This window comes from Lagopus muta, chromosome 2 (assembly GCF_023343835.1).
Source record: "Lagopus muta isolate bLagMut1 chromosome 2, bLagMut1 primary, whole genome shotgun sequence".
NCBI lineage: Eukaryota > Metazoa > Chordata > Aves > Galliformes > Phasianidae > Lagopus > Lagopus muta.
Window position 1 is genome coordinate 64695840 of NC_064434.1, and position 15578 is coordinate 64711417.

The 15578-nt window shown below is 41.9% G+C and overlaps 1 protein-coding gene across 1 annotated transcript in view; it reads left to right on the forward strand.

The window, feature by feature from the left end:
* FNDC1 (fibronectin type III domain containing 1) overlaps positions 1–5579 on the forward strand; it is a 65377-nt gene extending 59798 nt beyond the window's left edge. Inside the window, exons 18-20 of the mRNA XM_048936315.1 lie at positions 1248–1409; positions 2268–2390; positions 3676–5579. Coding sequence (XP_048792272.1) covers positions 1248–1409; positions 2268–2390; positions 3676–3791 — 401 coding nt within the window. The 3' untranslated portion in view covers positions 3792–5579. The remainder of the gene's footprint in view (positions 1–1247; positions 1410–2267; positions 2391–3675) is intronic.
* The last annotated feature ends 9999 nt before the right edge of the window (positions 5580–15578 follow it).

The following is a 15578-nucleotide window of genomic DNA, read 5'->3' on the forward strand; positions in this document are numbered from 1 at the left end:
TTAAACTGAGACAGAGAGGTTTAGGTTAGATACTAGGAGGGTGGTGATGCACTGGAACAGGTTGCCCAAGGAGGTTGTTGATGCCCCATCCCTGGAAGCATTCAAGGCCAGGCTGGATGTGGCTCTGGGCAGCCTGGTCTGGTGGTTGGTGACCCTGCACATAGCAGGGAGTTTGAAATTAGATGATCATTGTGGTCTTTCAACCCAGTTCTTTCTATAATTCCAAGATTCATGTTGTTGCAGTGTAGAAATAGGTAGAACCAAGACCAAGAAGAGGTCTACCAGAGCAGAAGTTTGGGAACTGTGGGCATGAAGAGCTGAGAATTAAGCTCTTAGAGGCCAATTTAATATTCATCTCTTACAGGAATTTGGAAGTGAGCAAAAGTGATGGGTGAAAGTGGACTATTCACAGCACTAGCATTGCATTCAAGAAATAGATAATACTTGGTTCTAAAGAAAAATCTACGGCCAAAATCCTGCAATCATTTTGCCATATGACTAAATGCATAAAGTCAGGCCAGTTACGTTTGTCTTCATACTGGTGCGGTTTTGAGGGTTACAGATCAGTGATTGCTTCTCACCTGCATGTGTCTGCAGGATTTAAATCATGTGCCTAGAGAAAAGGAGGAAGAATGACTAACAGAAATACCTTCGACCTCAAAACGGAACAGTAAAAACAGGGCTCTGCTCTGTAGGTAGAGAGAAGAATACCGATTACCGCATTGGAGCTTCTTTATCTCATTCTGTACCCATTAATGCAAGAAACATTTCAATAAGTTAGTATAAAGCAAACATTTAAGCAAGCCAGTAGAATATATTTAATCTTTTGTGATATAATTAAACTGTTGCTGCAGTGCTTTGGGCAGAGTTCCCCACGAAAGGACTCGCTTGTCTTTTTATTGGAACCTCCACTGTTTTGATGTAATGTGAGAAAACAAAACAGAAAAGTAGGTTTCCAATTTCATCTTTTTAAGACAATAGCAAGAAAAAAAAGACTTTCTTTCACATCACAGGATGTTAGCCACCAGAGAATTTTTAATATCTGTTTAGCAAAGGAGTTAAGCTTTGTACATTCTGTTAAAATGCAAATGACTATTTAGACAGCTTCACTGTCAGAACTACTGTCAGGCTTTGTTTAGAAAGGGAACTAAGAATCTGTAGGTAGAGAAGTCTCTTAATAAAATCAGTGGGAATGTTTACTTAAGACTGATGATGTCTGTCCTTAATGTTGAATTTTTTTCTTCAAGGTGGTGAGCCTATCTGGATTCCATTCACTTTCAAATATGACCCCACCTATTCAGATTGTAGTGGCAAGCAGTATGTGAAGCGAACTTGGTATCGCAAGTTTGTAGGAGTGGTTCTTTGTAACTCCTTAAGGTACAAGATTTACCTCAGTGATGACCTGAAAGGTAGGCACTGAGATTATTTTCTTGCTGTATGATTACTTGATATTGTCTCTGTATTCTCACTTTCTTTACTTCTCACTGAGTCTTGTGCGGTGGTTATCTGAGAGTCCTCTTGAGAAGGTCCAGTATGACAGCCAGGCTGCCTTGCCTCTGTATTTTGTTCCTACAATAGCATTAGCTTTTAAGCAGAGCTCTTGAGGCAGAGGACAGAGAACAGGAGAAAGTTTAACTTGAAAAGTGTACGCACAGTTGTATTGTAAAGACATTGTACTTTATCCTTTGAAAGCAATGTTCTGCTCCCCGCACGTCTTCCTGGGAAGATTCATGCCTGCCCGATAGGCAGATGGTCACTGGGTGCACATGGCCAAACAGAGCAATATGCCCTTGAGATATTCAGGGCAGATTCAGATAGGAATGGAGGAGAAGAAGGCTGGTATCACAGTGGCTGAGTAAGTGGTACTCCCAAGGGTTAACAGTATGGATCTGTTTGCTGAGAGATAATGAACCAAACTTTCCCTGTTGTTGATCTGGAGTACTGGGACCATCTCAGTGGCTGCTGTTGTGTTACATGTATTGCAGTGAAATTCTCTGTATCCATCATCATTGGTGCAGTGCATCCATAAACATGTAAAATGGAAAATGGTCCTTACTGAGTTATGAAACATTTTTGTTTTCCATAATTTCTATTTCTGTAATGTGAAAGTAGCATTTTCTCTCTTTTCAGCCTCTGTTTGTTCACAGGTGACATTGCTACATTTCTTTTTTAACTACATTTCTTTTACATCTGTTTCCACAGTGATAGAAGAGCATTCCAAACAAAAATAGTGCTGAATCAAATAATGTGTCTCTATTACTCTCCAGATACCTTCTATAGCATTGGGGATAGCTGGGGAAGGGGTGAAGACCACTGCCAGTTTGTGGATTCACACCTGGATGGAAGAACAGGACCTCAGTCGTACATTGAAGCCCTGCCCACCATCCGAGGTATGGCAGTGTGGGAGTGGGATGCTGGCCAAGTGCCTGTCACTCTATCTATAGGGTTCAGGGGTAGGGAGCATTGCACAGGAAGAAAGAGAAAGAAGGGCATATAATGCAAATAATTTACAGGAACAGAGTACAAAAGTAGAAAGAAAGAAATTGTATAGTCTTATGAAGTCTTTTTTTCCCAATTTTAAGACATCTTTATTGAATCAAAGGGCAGAAACTCTTCCACTTAACACAATGGACAGCTACAGCTCAACAGACTGCTCTGCAAATGGTTTCTGACCAGTTCATTCGGTACAAAACACATAGGAGTGTGTCTAAGTCAGTCTGCAGCACTTTTATTCTGCCCTCGTAGAAACTTCTTTCCAAGTGAAAATTCTCGCTTTGAGGGAGCTCCTCTGAGACACTGCTCAACTAACGTAGCCAACAGACTGATGTCTTACTCCACAAAAGAAAACCAATCATGAAATTCAGCCAGTCCTTTCAAAAAAATCAGTTGATATAAGCTATTCAGCTGGCTTTAATAGTTTCCATGCTATTTGTTTATATTCATGGTGGTGTTACCAGGAAGAAACTGAAGTACTCACTGATATTTATATATTCCTGAGAAGTATTGCATTTCTGTGTTCAGAAGGGGAATGAAGAATTGTGTATTAGTAGGTCTAGGAGACTGAGATAAAGAGCACACAGGAATTACGTTATTGGCACAACATATCAGTGTTTCAGATGTTCCAGTGCACAAGCTATGCAGAGAAGAATGCTGAGCTTCCCCTAACGCATTAAGCAGTTGCATTCTTTCTACAGATGAAGAAGTCTATCAGATGGGTCAGAAAGGGCTTAAATTCATATTTACTGCATGAAATGATACCTTTTTATTTTGTAAAAAGCTGATGTTTATTGATAGTCTCTTGAGCCTGATGAGATAATACAATTTGATGGTAATTTTTGCCCTAGAGTACTTCATATATTTAAACTGATCTGCAAACTTCATAAAAGTTGTTGAAATATAGCCACCTTTGGAGTGAAATGCAGAAGCTCTTTGGCAGACCATAGCATTACACAATAGTTGAAAAGATTTAGAACAGTAAAACTGATCAAAACTGCAGGAAATATAAAAGACCGGAGTTAAATCATTCAACAAAGACCTAGGCCAAGTACCAGGCCTAACAAATAGCCTTTTGATGAAGCTCACTAGCAGACAGCTTGTGTGCTTTCACTTGGACTGTAGGATTGACTCCCACTGTGTCTGTCACTTTTGTTAGATTCCTGTGTCTTTTCCCTACAGGGTATTACCGCCAGTACCGCCAGGAGCCTGTATCATTTGGACGCATTGGATACACAACTCCCTACTACTATGTGGGCTGGTATGAGTGCGGTGTGCCCATCCCAGGGAAATGGTAGCAGTCTGCTTCTCCGTCTTAGGCAGGACAGGCTGACCACGCTTTTCAAATGATTTCTACCAGAGGACTGTGAGCAGCTGAGTCAGAAAAGGAAAAAAAAGAAAAAGAATCATCACAAATTAAGCAAACCAGTGAAGACCGTCTGCTCAAGAAACCTCTGCAAAACCAGACATGGTCCTACCTTCATGAGCCTAAATCTTTGGTACTGTTTGACTTCCACTTGGAAGCATGGACAGGATCTAGGTTTGGTGTCCTACCTTCCTACTCTTGGTCATTAAGGCAGAGAGAGGTGGTTGCAACATGTGCGACCTGTGAAAACTAGAACTGTGTTAGCCATGAAAATATGGAATTTTCTTATATCTTGCAGGAATGACCTAAGCATGCTGTGCTTGCTGAATGGAATGCTAAACTGTCCCTCATTGCCAGCAGCGGGTGCTGCTAGAGCTCTCCTATGCAGGCATGCCTTGTAGCTGGCCTCCCACCTAAGCAGTATATTTTCCTGAAGACTTACCTGTGGGTTCTTATGGGTTCACTCGTTGCTGGACTAATCACCAGGTCACAGTGTAAATTCACTTTGATATATATATCTATGTATATCTATATAAATACAGTACTGTACATCTGCAGAAGTACGCTTAGAGATGCTGAGATTTTCTTGTTCACTAGATAAATATATTTGGAATTTTTATGTAAAAGGTGCTGTTAATTCTTTGAGATAATGCTATGAACAATATATTAACCAAGGAAAGATCTATATTCTTCTTGTGAGTATTCTTGATCTGATATATGAATTATTGATCAAACACCCGTGTCCCATTTCCTTGGCAACCTACGGACTGGATGTTCAAGAGGAATCTACTCCTCTGTCCATATTAGAGTGGCAGTGTATATTCCAGAAGAAACACTTATCCAGCAGTTTATCAGCATCAGTTAAACTTTCTCTGCTTTACAGTTGTGGTCGTTTGACACCAATAACTAGCTAAGCTTCACCACACCACTCTCTCATTCTCTCTCCTCAATGATACAGGAGTGAAAACACAATGAAAAAATAAGCTTGTAAGTTGAGATAAGGACAGGTTTAGTGCAACCTTTCTTCAGTCAGTTTTCATCAAATGAGTATGTTATTTATTTCTTTGCTCCTTCCTTATCTTTCACTTCACTTTGTGGAGGCATGGGACAAGTTACTTGCAAATGGGAAGCTGCTCTTATTTGTCTTCCAAAAGGAAGCCAAAGCCATCAAGCCATTACAGGACTCCAATACTAGGAAACTCCTCTGACTTTGATCCATCCTAAGACAAATCGGGATACACTTCTTTTAAAATGCTACCAAAATCTCTTCCATCCAGATCAGAAAGCAAAAGCTGACATGGCTGAAAGCTATAATGATTTTTAACAGGCATTTGTAGGCTTGTAATAAATGCAAGATTTGAGTAGTCTTGGGCAATCTAGCACTAATGGTTTACCAAATAACTTTTGTAGTCTTACCATTTCTTTGTAACACCTCAATACCTTTGCTCATCTTAGTAAGTCTCCACTGTTCTAACAGCCCAGATCTCTTTCCAGCTTACATTTAGTATAGCACTAATACCTTCTGAGTTCCTTCCAGTAGTTATTATAAATTGTATGGGGAGAAGAGGAACTGAAGTGATTAGAGTACATTTTATTTTTCATGATGACTTGAGTTTTAACATTTTAATTGTTCTCAGATACTTTTGCTTCCATACCATGCCAAATATATGGTCTTGAAATATACCTTCTTTCCCTAATAAACCTATGATAAATCGTTCCATTTCTATTCCATCCTTTTTGGTCATCTGTGTCAAGCAACCTGACAATGTAACAAAGTATTTACTTCATTGAAACCTTCCTTGGGAGAAGAGGTATTGATTTTTTCCAAGGGACTAAACTCAAAGGGTTGTGATCAGAAAGTCCCAACAACAGCTGATTACAGGCACAACCCCTTCGAGGCCAGGACTGGGAGCAGTACAGTCTAATGACCTGGATGATGGGAAGGAATGCACCATCAAAAACCTTGCAGCTGATACTAAACTGGGGCTGGGAAGCGGATGACACATTGGAGAGCTGAATTGCTGTTCAGAGAGACCTTAGCAGACTGGAGAAATGAGCTGACAGAAGTCTCAGTTCAGCAAAGGGAAATGAAGTCTGGTGTGTGGGATGGAATATCTCCTGCAGCAGCACGGCCTGGAGCTTACTTTTTAGGCAGCAGCTCTGCTAAAGAGGACTTGAGGTCTGTGTGAACAACAGATTGAATATGAGTACTGCACAGATCCATTCCAATATAAATTATTCAGTGACTTTTCATGATTCTAGAGCAGACATTCCATAATAAAACATAGTTTTTCTGTTATTAAATCAAAATCATGCCTTGGCCTAGAGCCCAGTGTTCAGTATGAGTGAATGGAATGTGCCACTGACTTGGCAGAGCAGGACCTGGTTTCACCAGTCATGGTCTGGTTTACTGTTTGAAGATCAATGTTCTCTTCTACAGTCAATGCATTCTGCATTTTCACCCTCAGAGACCACAGGGTAGGTTTTGATTTCCTCACCTGCAGAGATCCGTTTCCTTAATTCTGTGCTGGAAATACTCCTGAGGTTGGGCAGTCCCATTCAGGGATGTTCCATTCAGAGTGAAGAGCTCAGGGCATAATTTTTTTTTTCCCACAGCCTCAGCTGAGGAAGAATTGGGAAGTGCTAGGGATAAGGGGTGAAGGGTGTTGCCCATTGTTACTCTCCAATGCAAATCTTTGACAAGGCTAACCCAGCCAGGACAGTCAGCAGCAGAATACAAGAGAAAAACACTTGAGATGCCACAGTATCACAGAATCACCAAGGTTGGAAAAGACCTCTAATACCATCCAGTCCATCCGTCCTCCTATCACCAATATTTCCCACTAAACCATGTCCCTCAGTACAACACCTAGACATTTCTTGAACACCTCCAGGGACAGTGACTCCACAACCTCCCCAGGCAGCCCATTCCAGTGCCTGACCACTCTTTTGGAAAAGTATTATTTCCTAATGTCCAACATGAATCTCCCCTGGCACAAATAGAGGCCATTCTCTATAGTCTTATTGTTAGTTACATGGAAGAAGAGGCTGACCCCCACCTCGCCACAACCTTCCTTCAGGCAGCTGTACTAGCAATATGTTCCCTTCACCTTAGGGTCAAGATGAATTGTCTGTGCTGTGTGAGTTGATCTGATCAATGTATTTGCATGCTTTGCACCATGAACAAGGTAACACATTACTATGATAATAGGTAGTTCTCTGAAGAGACAACTCTATTTCTGGATGATAGTATTTCTGCACACTGCTCATTGTTTATGTACAAGGTGGTGGGATCAGAAGGAGGAAACTGAAGACACATGAATCAGGAAAGCCACTTCTCATCCAGGTCCTCTTCCTCAGGCTCTGGCAGTGCCCTCACCCTTTTACTGCATCCTTTCCCCATTGTCCCTGTGACACACTGGTCCTGAGGCTTCACAGAACAAACAGTAGGACAAATGGTGTGCCCATGTGCCAGGTAAAAACTTACACTTTTAAAACATCTGTGCAGCTTTGTGACTGCCCTATCTGCAAAGGGATGTTGTACTGCTCTGGATGTTGCTAAAGGAAGAGGGATGGGTTTTTCCCTCCATCTCTTCTCCCATGCCCCTCCCACTGGCAAATCCTCATCTTCATCTAGTCTCCAAGCCCTTGGTGTCAGACTGGTGAATACCATGTCCATTCACAGGCTCTGAGTGGTGTTGCACCAACCTTGTCTTCTCCTCTGAGTAGTCCTTGAGGGAATGGAATGGAAAAGAGGGAGGATCCCTGCAGAGAGAATATACACACAGATTTTTCAGACACTGTCTCTTGTCCAAGTCTCTCCAGGGTGGAGGATGCCAGGGCCCTGCCTGGTGGGGAATTCTATAGAGCTAGCAAATAAAGGGAGAAAAACACAGCAGGGAAGGGGTGGGGAGGAAGAGACAGGCAGAGAAGTTGCTTGAAGCATTGTCTGACCCTGGTCAGTTCCAGATGCTAATCTGTGCTCGCTGCACCGTATTTTTTTGTGAGAATTGGGATTTTTGCCTTGAAGGCAACAGGAACAATTGTCAGCATGTGAGAAATGCCAAGAGTTCTTGGGGGCAGCCAAAGCCCAGCATGCAGACCCAGGATGCAAACAGAAGAGCTCTTTGGTGATGAAGGAAGCATTGGGCGTCACTTGGAAAGATAATTGAAGGCCTTGGCAGGAGGTAACCCAGCCCAATGAACAATGTAGAATGCTCCTTGTGGTTTCTCCCTACAAGAAGCTTCATGGTTTTCTATCCCCTAAGCTCATGTCCTTTTTTGCAGCCTGGCAGATATCTTCTTGTGAAGAACTGCCTTCCTCCCCCAGAAGAGAATGAGGTAAATACAAAAGGGAATGAGGTCAATGCTGCAGCAGCGTGGCTCTGCTTCCCCCCAAGGTGAAGCTGACATCAGCAATTGTCTGAAAAATCCCACCCCTGGAGAGCAGCCAGCCTGTCTGAGGGGTCATAGCTGGCAACATTTGAAAATAGAGCCATGCCTTGTATTTCAGCTTCCTTTCTCATTGTGCTTCTGTGTCTCATAAAGTCAGGAGCACTCCCACAGGATTTGTGCCACATTGCCATACCCATTGCAGCACAACTGTTAGTGAAAAGGATGGCAATGGTGAGAAGGAGAACTTGGAGCAGAATATGCACAGGATATACAGGAGATGCTGAGTGCTTCAGTTATTTGGTCTTGGGGTGGGAAAGCTTGGCAGGGAAGTGGATCTAACTGATATCTCTAACATCCTAATGAGGTTGTATAGTAGATGGAGCCACACTTTTGTCAGAGGCACTGTGAAAGGAGAGAGGACAACAGAAACAAATTGCAACATGGGAAAGTTCAGTGAAGTTTTAGGAAACTGTTTTTAGTATGAGTGTGATCAGGAATAGGAGCAGCAGTCCAGAGAGGTGAAGGGAACTCTAAACATGAAGGTTCTTGTAACCTGCTTAATGTAGCTTTGTCATTCCATAGAGGTGTGCTAGGAAATGTTTCCTTGCTATGAAAAACCAGTGCCTTTAAATTTGTCTACAAGACCACAATGTCACATTTATTTTCTTTTAGGAAATCAACACTTTATATAAAGAAAAAAAACATAAAACTTTTTATTGATCTTTTTTTGTAAATGTAAGTTGCAAAGTGGCTCACAGATAAAAGCTTAAGTGCTTGTAAGGAAGGCTGTGACAGAATAGAAGGAAAGAGAAAAGTCTTGTAGACTCCTGTGAAGAATTTCTGAGCTTGGCTTGCTCACTATGAGTAGTTCCTGCACATGCTTCTCCAAATATGATCGGTGCAAGCTCACAACTGCCTCTGGGAAGCAGGTGACATGTGTTAGTGATACCCTCACACTTGTGCAATAAGCCTCTAGATGGCAGGAGATGCTATTTGGCCAGGTCTTGCAGCAGTTCCCTACAGGAGAGACGAGCGAAAGCATTGGAGATGGCATATACATTCAGCATTGCACATGCATAGCAAGAAAACAGTATTAACAGGACCCTGGTTTTGATTCAGGTGTAATAACGTCCTTTCCCAGCCCTTAGAGACAACATCTTAAAAAAGATTGCCCATTCCTCACAAAATTTAAGATCTGTTAAGTCTACAAGGTTATAAGCAGAACCAAAGTGCAAATAGACAATGTGCTCTTGCCATGTTTTCTCAGGAGATGTTGCTCTTAAAACTACCATCGCTGTGATTTTTCCCTGGAGTACTGTGGGCAGCAAGAACCAGTTTATCTTGAAGTAGAAGCAAAAACATCTCTGGCCATTTCTAGGAGGGAAAATGCGCTTTCAAAACTCTTCTGGAATATGATTGTAGTGGTGTTTCTGCTTAGTGAATTGCTTTCAACAGTTCATCGTTTTGGAGGTCATTGTTCCCTGAGCTGCAGGTCCTCTTCATCCATTAAAAGCATAGACTGTGTTTATTTAAACTGTTAATAAAACCCCCATAAGCTTTTTCTGATCCTACATTATAAACCTCGTAACTTCCCTCCCTCTCTCCCTGACCTCTTCCATCTGCAGCTGGATATTCTTGGAGATAAGTGAAGTACTGTGTCCTAAAATTATGTTGTGAAGTATGTCCAAAAATGCTTCACAGTGCTTTCCCTCCTTGCAGCGATGGATATTGTCCCATTTGATATCTTCTAGCAGATGCTTAACCTGCCTTGCCCACATGTTACTTCATCCATAAACAGTGGAGATGCTAATGCTACAACTCTGCACGTCCCCCAAACCTGCCAGTAGCAGCATTCCCACCTTTGCTATGGCAAGTGGCATCAAGAGGGAATTAAACGGAGGTGATAAAAGACTGGACATGACCTTGGATCAAAGCTTCTCCATTCCTCCATCTCACCTGGCTTTTCTGCCTTCATGCTGGCCCCTGTTGGGCCTGGTCCACACTGCAAAACTTGCCTTGGATGAACAATTCCTATGCTATCCATGGGTCTCCTTACAGTGTAGGACATCCCGTGCATGCTTCAAGCCCTTGCACTACAATCAGGCACCATCAGATCAGCTCCTTCCCCCATGCCAAGTTTGCCATCAGACTTGGAAGGCTGGCATTCCTGAATAGGCTGTGGTGAGGAAGGAAGGGGCTATTCCAAATGGCTTCTCAGAAGTTCCTGGTTCCCCCGCTTTCTGGCTGGAACAGCCTTCAGAAAGGGAGAGGCCATCTGCAGAGCTGAACCCCTTGTACCTCCAGGCCTCCATAGGCATATGCTGACAGTCCTGTCCCTTATGGTAGGGCAGAGTCAGAACGCAGTCTCATATGATATGGTCACCCTTATAGGAAGAGCTGCCTAAAGGCACCAGCACATGGATAAAAGGTCCACAGGCTGCAAAGGGTAAACGTGTGTGTGTTTGTGTTCTCTGTCCCAACAGCAGAGTATGTAAGTACAAGTCAGCAGTGGTCCTATTCAGTTTATACTGCTAATCAGCAGTGAACAAACAAGAGAAAATGATTCCAAGCTGTGAATGTTACCATTTCCCCCCTCTGAATGTGAGAAAAGTGCAACCTATACAATGAATAAAATCATCAGTACTGCTTTTAGGCAGCATCACCTGTTAATATGACTATTTGGAATGGGGATATGTCTGTACATTATAAGTTATAAAGTTAATGGGTTATTGTTATTTCTGCAATTAATTTTTTTAGTACTTTCTGGCTGTTTTCTTTTTAATACTGCACACTAGTATATTTTTCTGCTGTCCTGCAACAGACCAGGCTCCTGCACAGAGCATCCATGCAGCCTACCAGGTCCCCTGCCAGATACTCTACTACTCCTCAGCCTGCAAAGGCTCAGAACTGGTCTTTCTGACAAGCATGACATGACTTCCAAGGTGATGGGAAATCTTCCTCTGGCAGGAAACAGTGAGATTTCTGATACCCAGTTTTCCCATTTGCTTTTGGCACTGAGATGATCCAGGTTAGGTCAGAGCTTATTTGAGTTATCCATAGCTCAACTGGCCAACCATCTTCCAGTTGTGTTTACTGCAAGATCCACCACCATGTATTTCTGCAGACTTTGCAAGGTTAATGGACCTGCCTTAGAATCACAGCAGCAAGAAGAAAACTATCCTCCTTAGACAATGGAAAGATAAGCTAACTGCCAACAGAGGGAGGATGACTTAGTGCACATGCAACCTGTGTTCACATTGAAAGACCTTGGAAAATTCTGAAAACATCTGGGAATCTTTCAGTGGTCCACCTGGTCTGGCATTCTCAAGAGGTTGCACAATGTCCCTTGCAACTAACTATCAGTGACTCCAAACAACTAAGTCATCAACATTTGACGCTCTTCTTGTGATCCCTTAGACTTCTGAGATTCCTAGGCCTTTGGCTTTCTCTGCAAAAAGGAAGGGTTGAACCACAGGCTGACCATGCAAGCATTGATTCAGAGATCTTTGCTCTGTCATAGCAGAAGCAAGCTGCTGGAGACAAGTGTTTAGATTCTCCAAGCTGAAGGGCATTCCTATCACCCTGGTGCATAACTGCAGTTTTCCATTCTTGCCATCCACATTTTCATTTACATAAACGTTCTGTTTATCTGAGGTATCACCGTACCAAGTAAGAGCTTCAAGCTCATGAAAATCATTTTCTTGGAATAACCAAGTTGTGTATCAGTTGAGAGATAAAAGTACTGTAATGTAGATTAATGTCTATAGATTAATGTCTATATGAAATATTGGGATTTTTATAACTTTTATAGCTTAAAAGGAGTAGCTTCTCTCTATTCAAGGCTTTATTTGTTGGCTCTATTTTTGTTAGAAGGCATATACTTCTATAAGGGGAATGTTCATTTTTCTATGACTATCAGCTGCTATAAAGCCAAATTAAACATGACGTTCATTTGCTTTCCAAACAGAGAAAAAGACAGGAGCCAGCCGACCTCCATTTTTTTGTTGACTTTGTCATCACTCCTTCATTTGTCCCTTTATGATGGCAATATATGTCTTTAATATGCAGCCAGACCCGAGGTCTTCCTACATCCAACTTTGATATTTCATTCAACAGCAACACCCAAAGCATAGCCTACTTTGGTCCTCTTGGATCTCACACTACTAAGGAATAACAGCAAAGGAGATTGCAATCATGTCAATGACTGGGTAGTTTCCTATATCATAGAATCACCCAGCAAATATTATATCTGTCTTAATGTTGCTTTATGCAATTAGAGAAGTATAAAAGGGATCACCTAGAATCTCCACCATTTTAAGATGTTTCACAGGGCTGGACTTAGTGATTCTGGGAATCCTTCAGAGTGGATCAAAATCTGTCTGTGGGTTTCTTGAAGTCTCACCTCTCCTGGGAGATTGGTGCATTTTTTGTGAAGTCCAGTTGCAAGCAAAACTACTTAGCACTGGATCTTGTTTTCAATCTTCTTGTGTCTTTTCCGCAATCTTTTGTTTTTGTAATGTGCCTGAAATGTTTCCGAGAAGCCACTCTGGTACAGGATCTGCATGTTTCACACACATCTGTATTCCTTCAGCAGGAATTCAACTAACAGCCAGAATCACAGGCTCCTAGAGACATAGGGTGTAGATCACCCATCTGCTAACAGCCACAAAGAAAGAGGCTGGAGCTGAAAGCTCCAGAAGAGCTGCATAATCTCCACCTCCTTCCCTAGATGATAGCAGAAGATGTTTTCACTTCTTGAAAATGCAAAATATGCCTTCTGAAATCTGAGGTTTCCTGTAGAAATAGGGCATTAATTAGGAGAACTTGCTTGCCTTAGAACAAGGTTGGAATTATGGTTTCACATCAGCTGTCATCCTTGGGAGGAGAACATTTAGTGGTCTTGAGTTTGAATTGGTGTATAAAATTGGACAACAAACTGTTTACAGATGCAATAAACTAAATGATGGTGCTTGGATTTACATTGCAGTTTCAGCTCCCATGTGCTGCCAGTAAGGCAGAGCAGCCATGTCAATATGCCAATGTGGTGTATCAGTAGAGATGCCTCTACTGATGCCTCTGGGACTCATAATTTTTAGGGTTAGAAGTGACCACAAGTAAATCTGTCTTTTAGAAAGAATGAACGCTACCATGTAAGGGTATGTAAAGGCTCCCCACATAAGCTCTTTCCTCCAGTTCTGACTAATTTCAGGAGTCTATTCTACTCACACAGCAAATGTTCTTGTGCCTTCTTTTCAAGCACATTATCTGTGTCTTATCCTATTTTATGAGAAATGTTCATTTGGCTACTGCTATGTTGTTTTGTGTCTTGTGATGCTGAACTGTGATGTGATTCTCCCCCAAGATATGAGTAGATCTAGCAGGAAATAAACAAGGCTTAATGCACAGATATGGTTGGATAGAGACAGTCAAATCCCAGATGAATCACAATTCTTCTACTTAGGTAGGAAATGGGGATCTTAATATCTGGAACAACCACAGAGAAGCTGACGAGCGGTGCCAGGTTCATATTTGGCTCCCTTGCTGTGTCGATATTCCATGTGCTGGCTGTGTCAACATGGGATGCTTAACCCAGTCTTGAACTTCAGGCAGTATCTCAAGGAGTGGTGCATCCACATCTGACATATCTTGATTTCTGAGATTTGTCTCCCAAAGTTTTTAGATTTTTATACTGAGTGAGAATAGGCCACATTCAGACATGTCCATTTACTCATCCCTGTGAAACCAGCAGTAGCTAGCCAGCTGTAGAGGGGCTGAAAGCCAGCTACAGAAGTGACTTTGCTGTTTCTGAAAACAATTAGTCAGTGTCAAATGTTTTTTGGGGGGATGTTATGTGATAATACTTCACCTTACCGTGCCAGAGGGGGAAATTCATCTTGTAAGTGCTGCAGTTACCAACATTTTATGTTTTGCTCTTGCACATGGTCTTTAAAACAAACTGCACTGTACTTTTTCTGAACAAACTCAGCCACTAAGTAACTATAATTAGTATTGTAGGAAAGTGAAATGAAGAGTAGAAGTCATTCCTCATCCTCCAGAACATAAAAGGGAACAAAAAAAAAAAAATTTGAAAAGGCTAATGTGTGTGTTCAAAGGAGGTGTGTTGCAGGTCTGCCATCAAGAGCAAAGGAGGGATGGAAGCTAGAAAAGGGTTGGGGCTGGATCACAGAGAAATGTGAGAATTAGCTGAGGCCATGGAGTTTTACTATAACCTTTTTGTGTTCCTGGAGCTAGGCAAAAGCACTACCAAATGAATGCCCAGACCTTCACCTGAATACTGATTTCAGGAACCAGAGTGTTCACTTCTTTCTAAATCAGCAGCATAGGTGATAGTCAGAGAGAATAAGCATGTAGGTTGGGTAAGATATGTTCTTATCTGAGAAGTCCTTGAAAGGATGTAGATTTGAGTATCCTATGGCCAAGAAAATCAAGACAAGTCAGTATCAGACTGCAGATGTCCCAGGAGAGACCCAAAGATGAGAAGGACACAGAATAATCAAAGGAGAGGATGGTTAAAAATCTCTTCCCCTTCTCCTGAGGTTGGTGTGAAAAACGAGTAGCAGGAAACTTGGCATTAAGTGTGTGGGAAGCTGACTTCTATGTAAGTGAGGGGAAGAAGAGTTAATTGCTGAGTGGGAGGGAGGCAGAATATTACACTGGGAGATTTTACTTAGTTTATGGAGCTTGCTCTGGGCTGTAGAGCTTTTATGGGTCTCTGAGGAAACATCCGAGCTGCCTAAAAGTTCTGCTGAGCTGGAAAGAGGACAAAAGTACAGTGAGTTGAAAATAAGAAAAAACATTTAAAACAATTTGTATTACCCTTTTTGTAATCCACAAATTATTCATATGCCAATATTCACTCCTTTTTCCCCACTACCAATAAAGCTTTAAAAACTGAAGTGTCTGAATGGCTTTTTTTTTTCCCCCCCAAAGAGCACTGCAAAAGTGTTTGGAAATTTTAAACTGAAAATAAATTTTAAAAGTTATGTTCCTAAGCCCCGCCATTTCCAAAGCCCTTGGGAAATGAAAAGTCATTTGTTTGGTTCAGAGTTTCAGTGGTTTCATTATTCAGCTTGTGCTAAAAAGGCATTCCAAAATATACAGCACCTGGTACTGCCACTTCTGGAGCATTGCTCCCTCATCCACACTTCGTTTTCTCAAACCTATGAAGTATAAGAAAGGGTTGAGAGGGAAAAGCTGAAGATCTAACAAAACTAGAAAGTTGAAGGCAGATTCCTACATTTGTCATCCAGACCATGGCCAGTTGTGCAGAACAAACCAGTACTGGGCAGCTCTAATCCTGTGC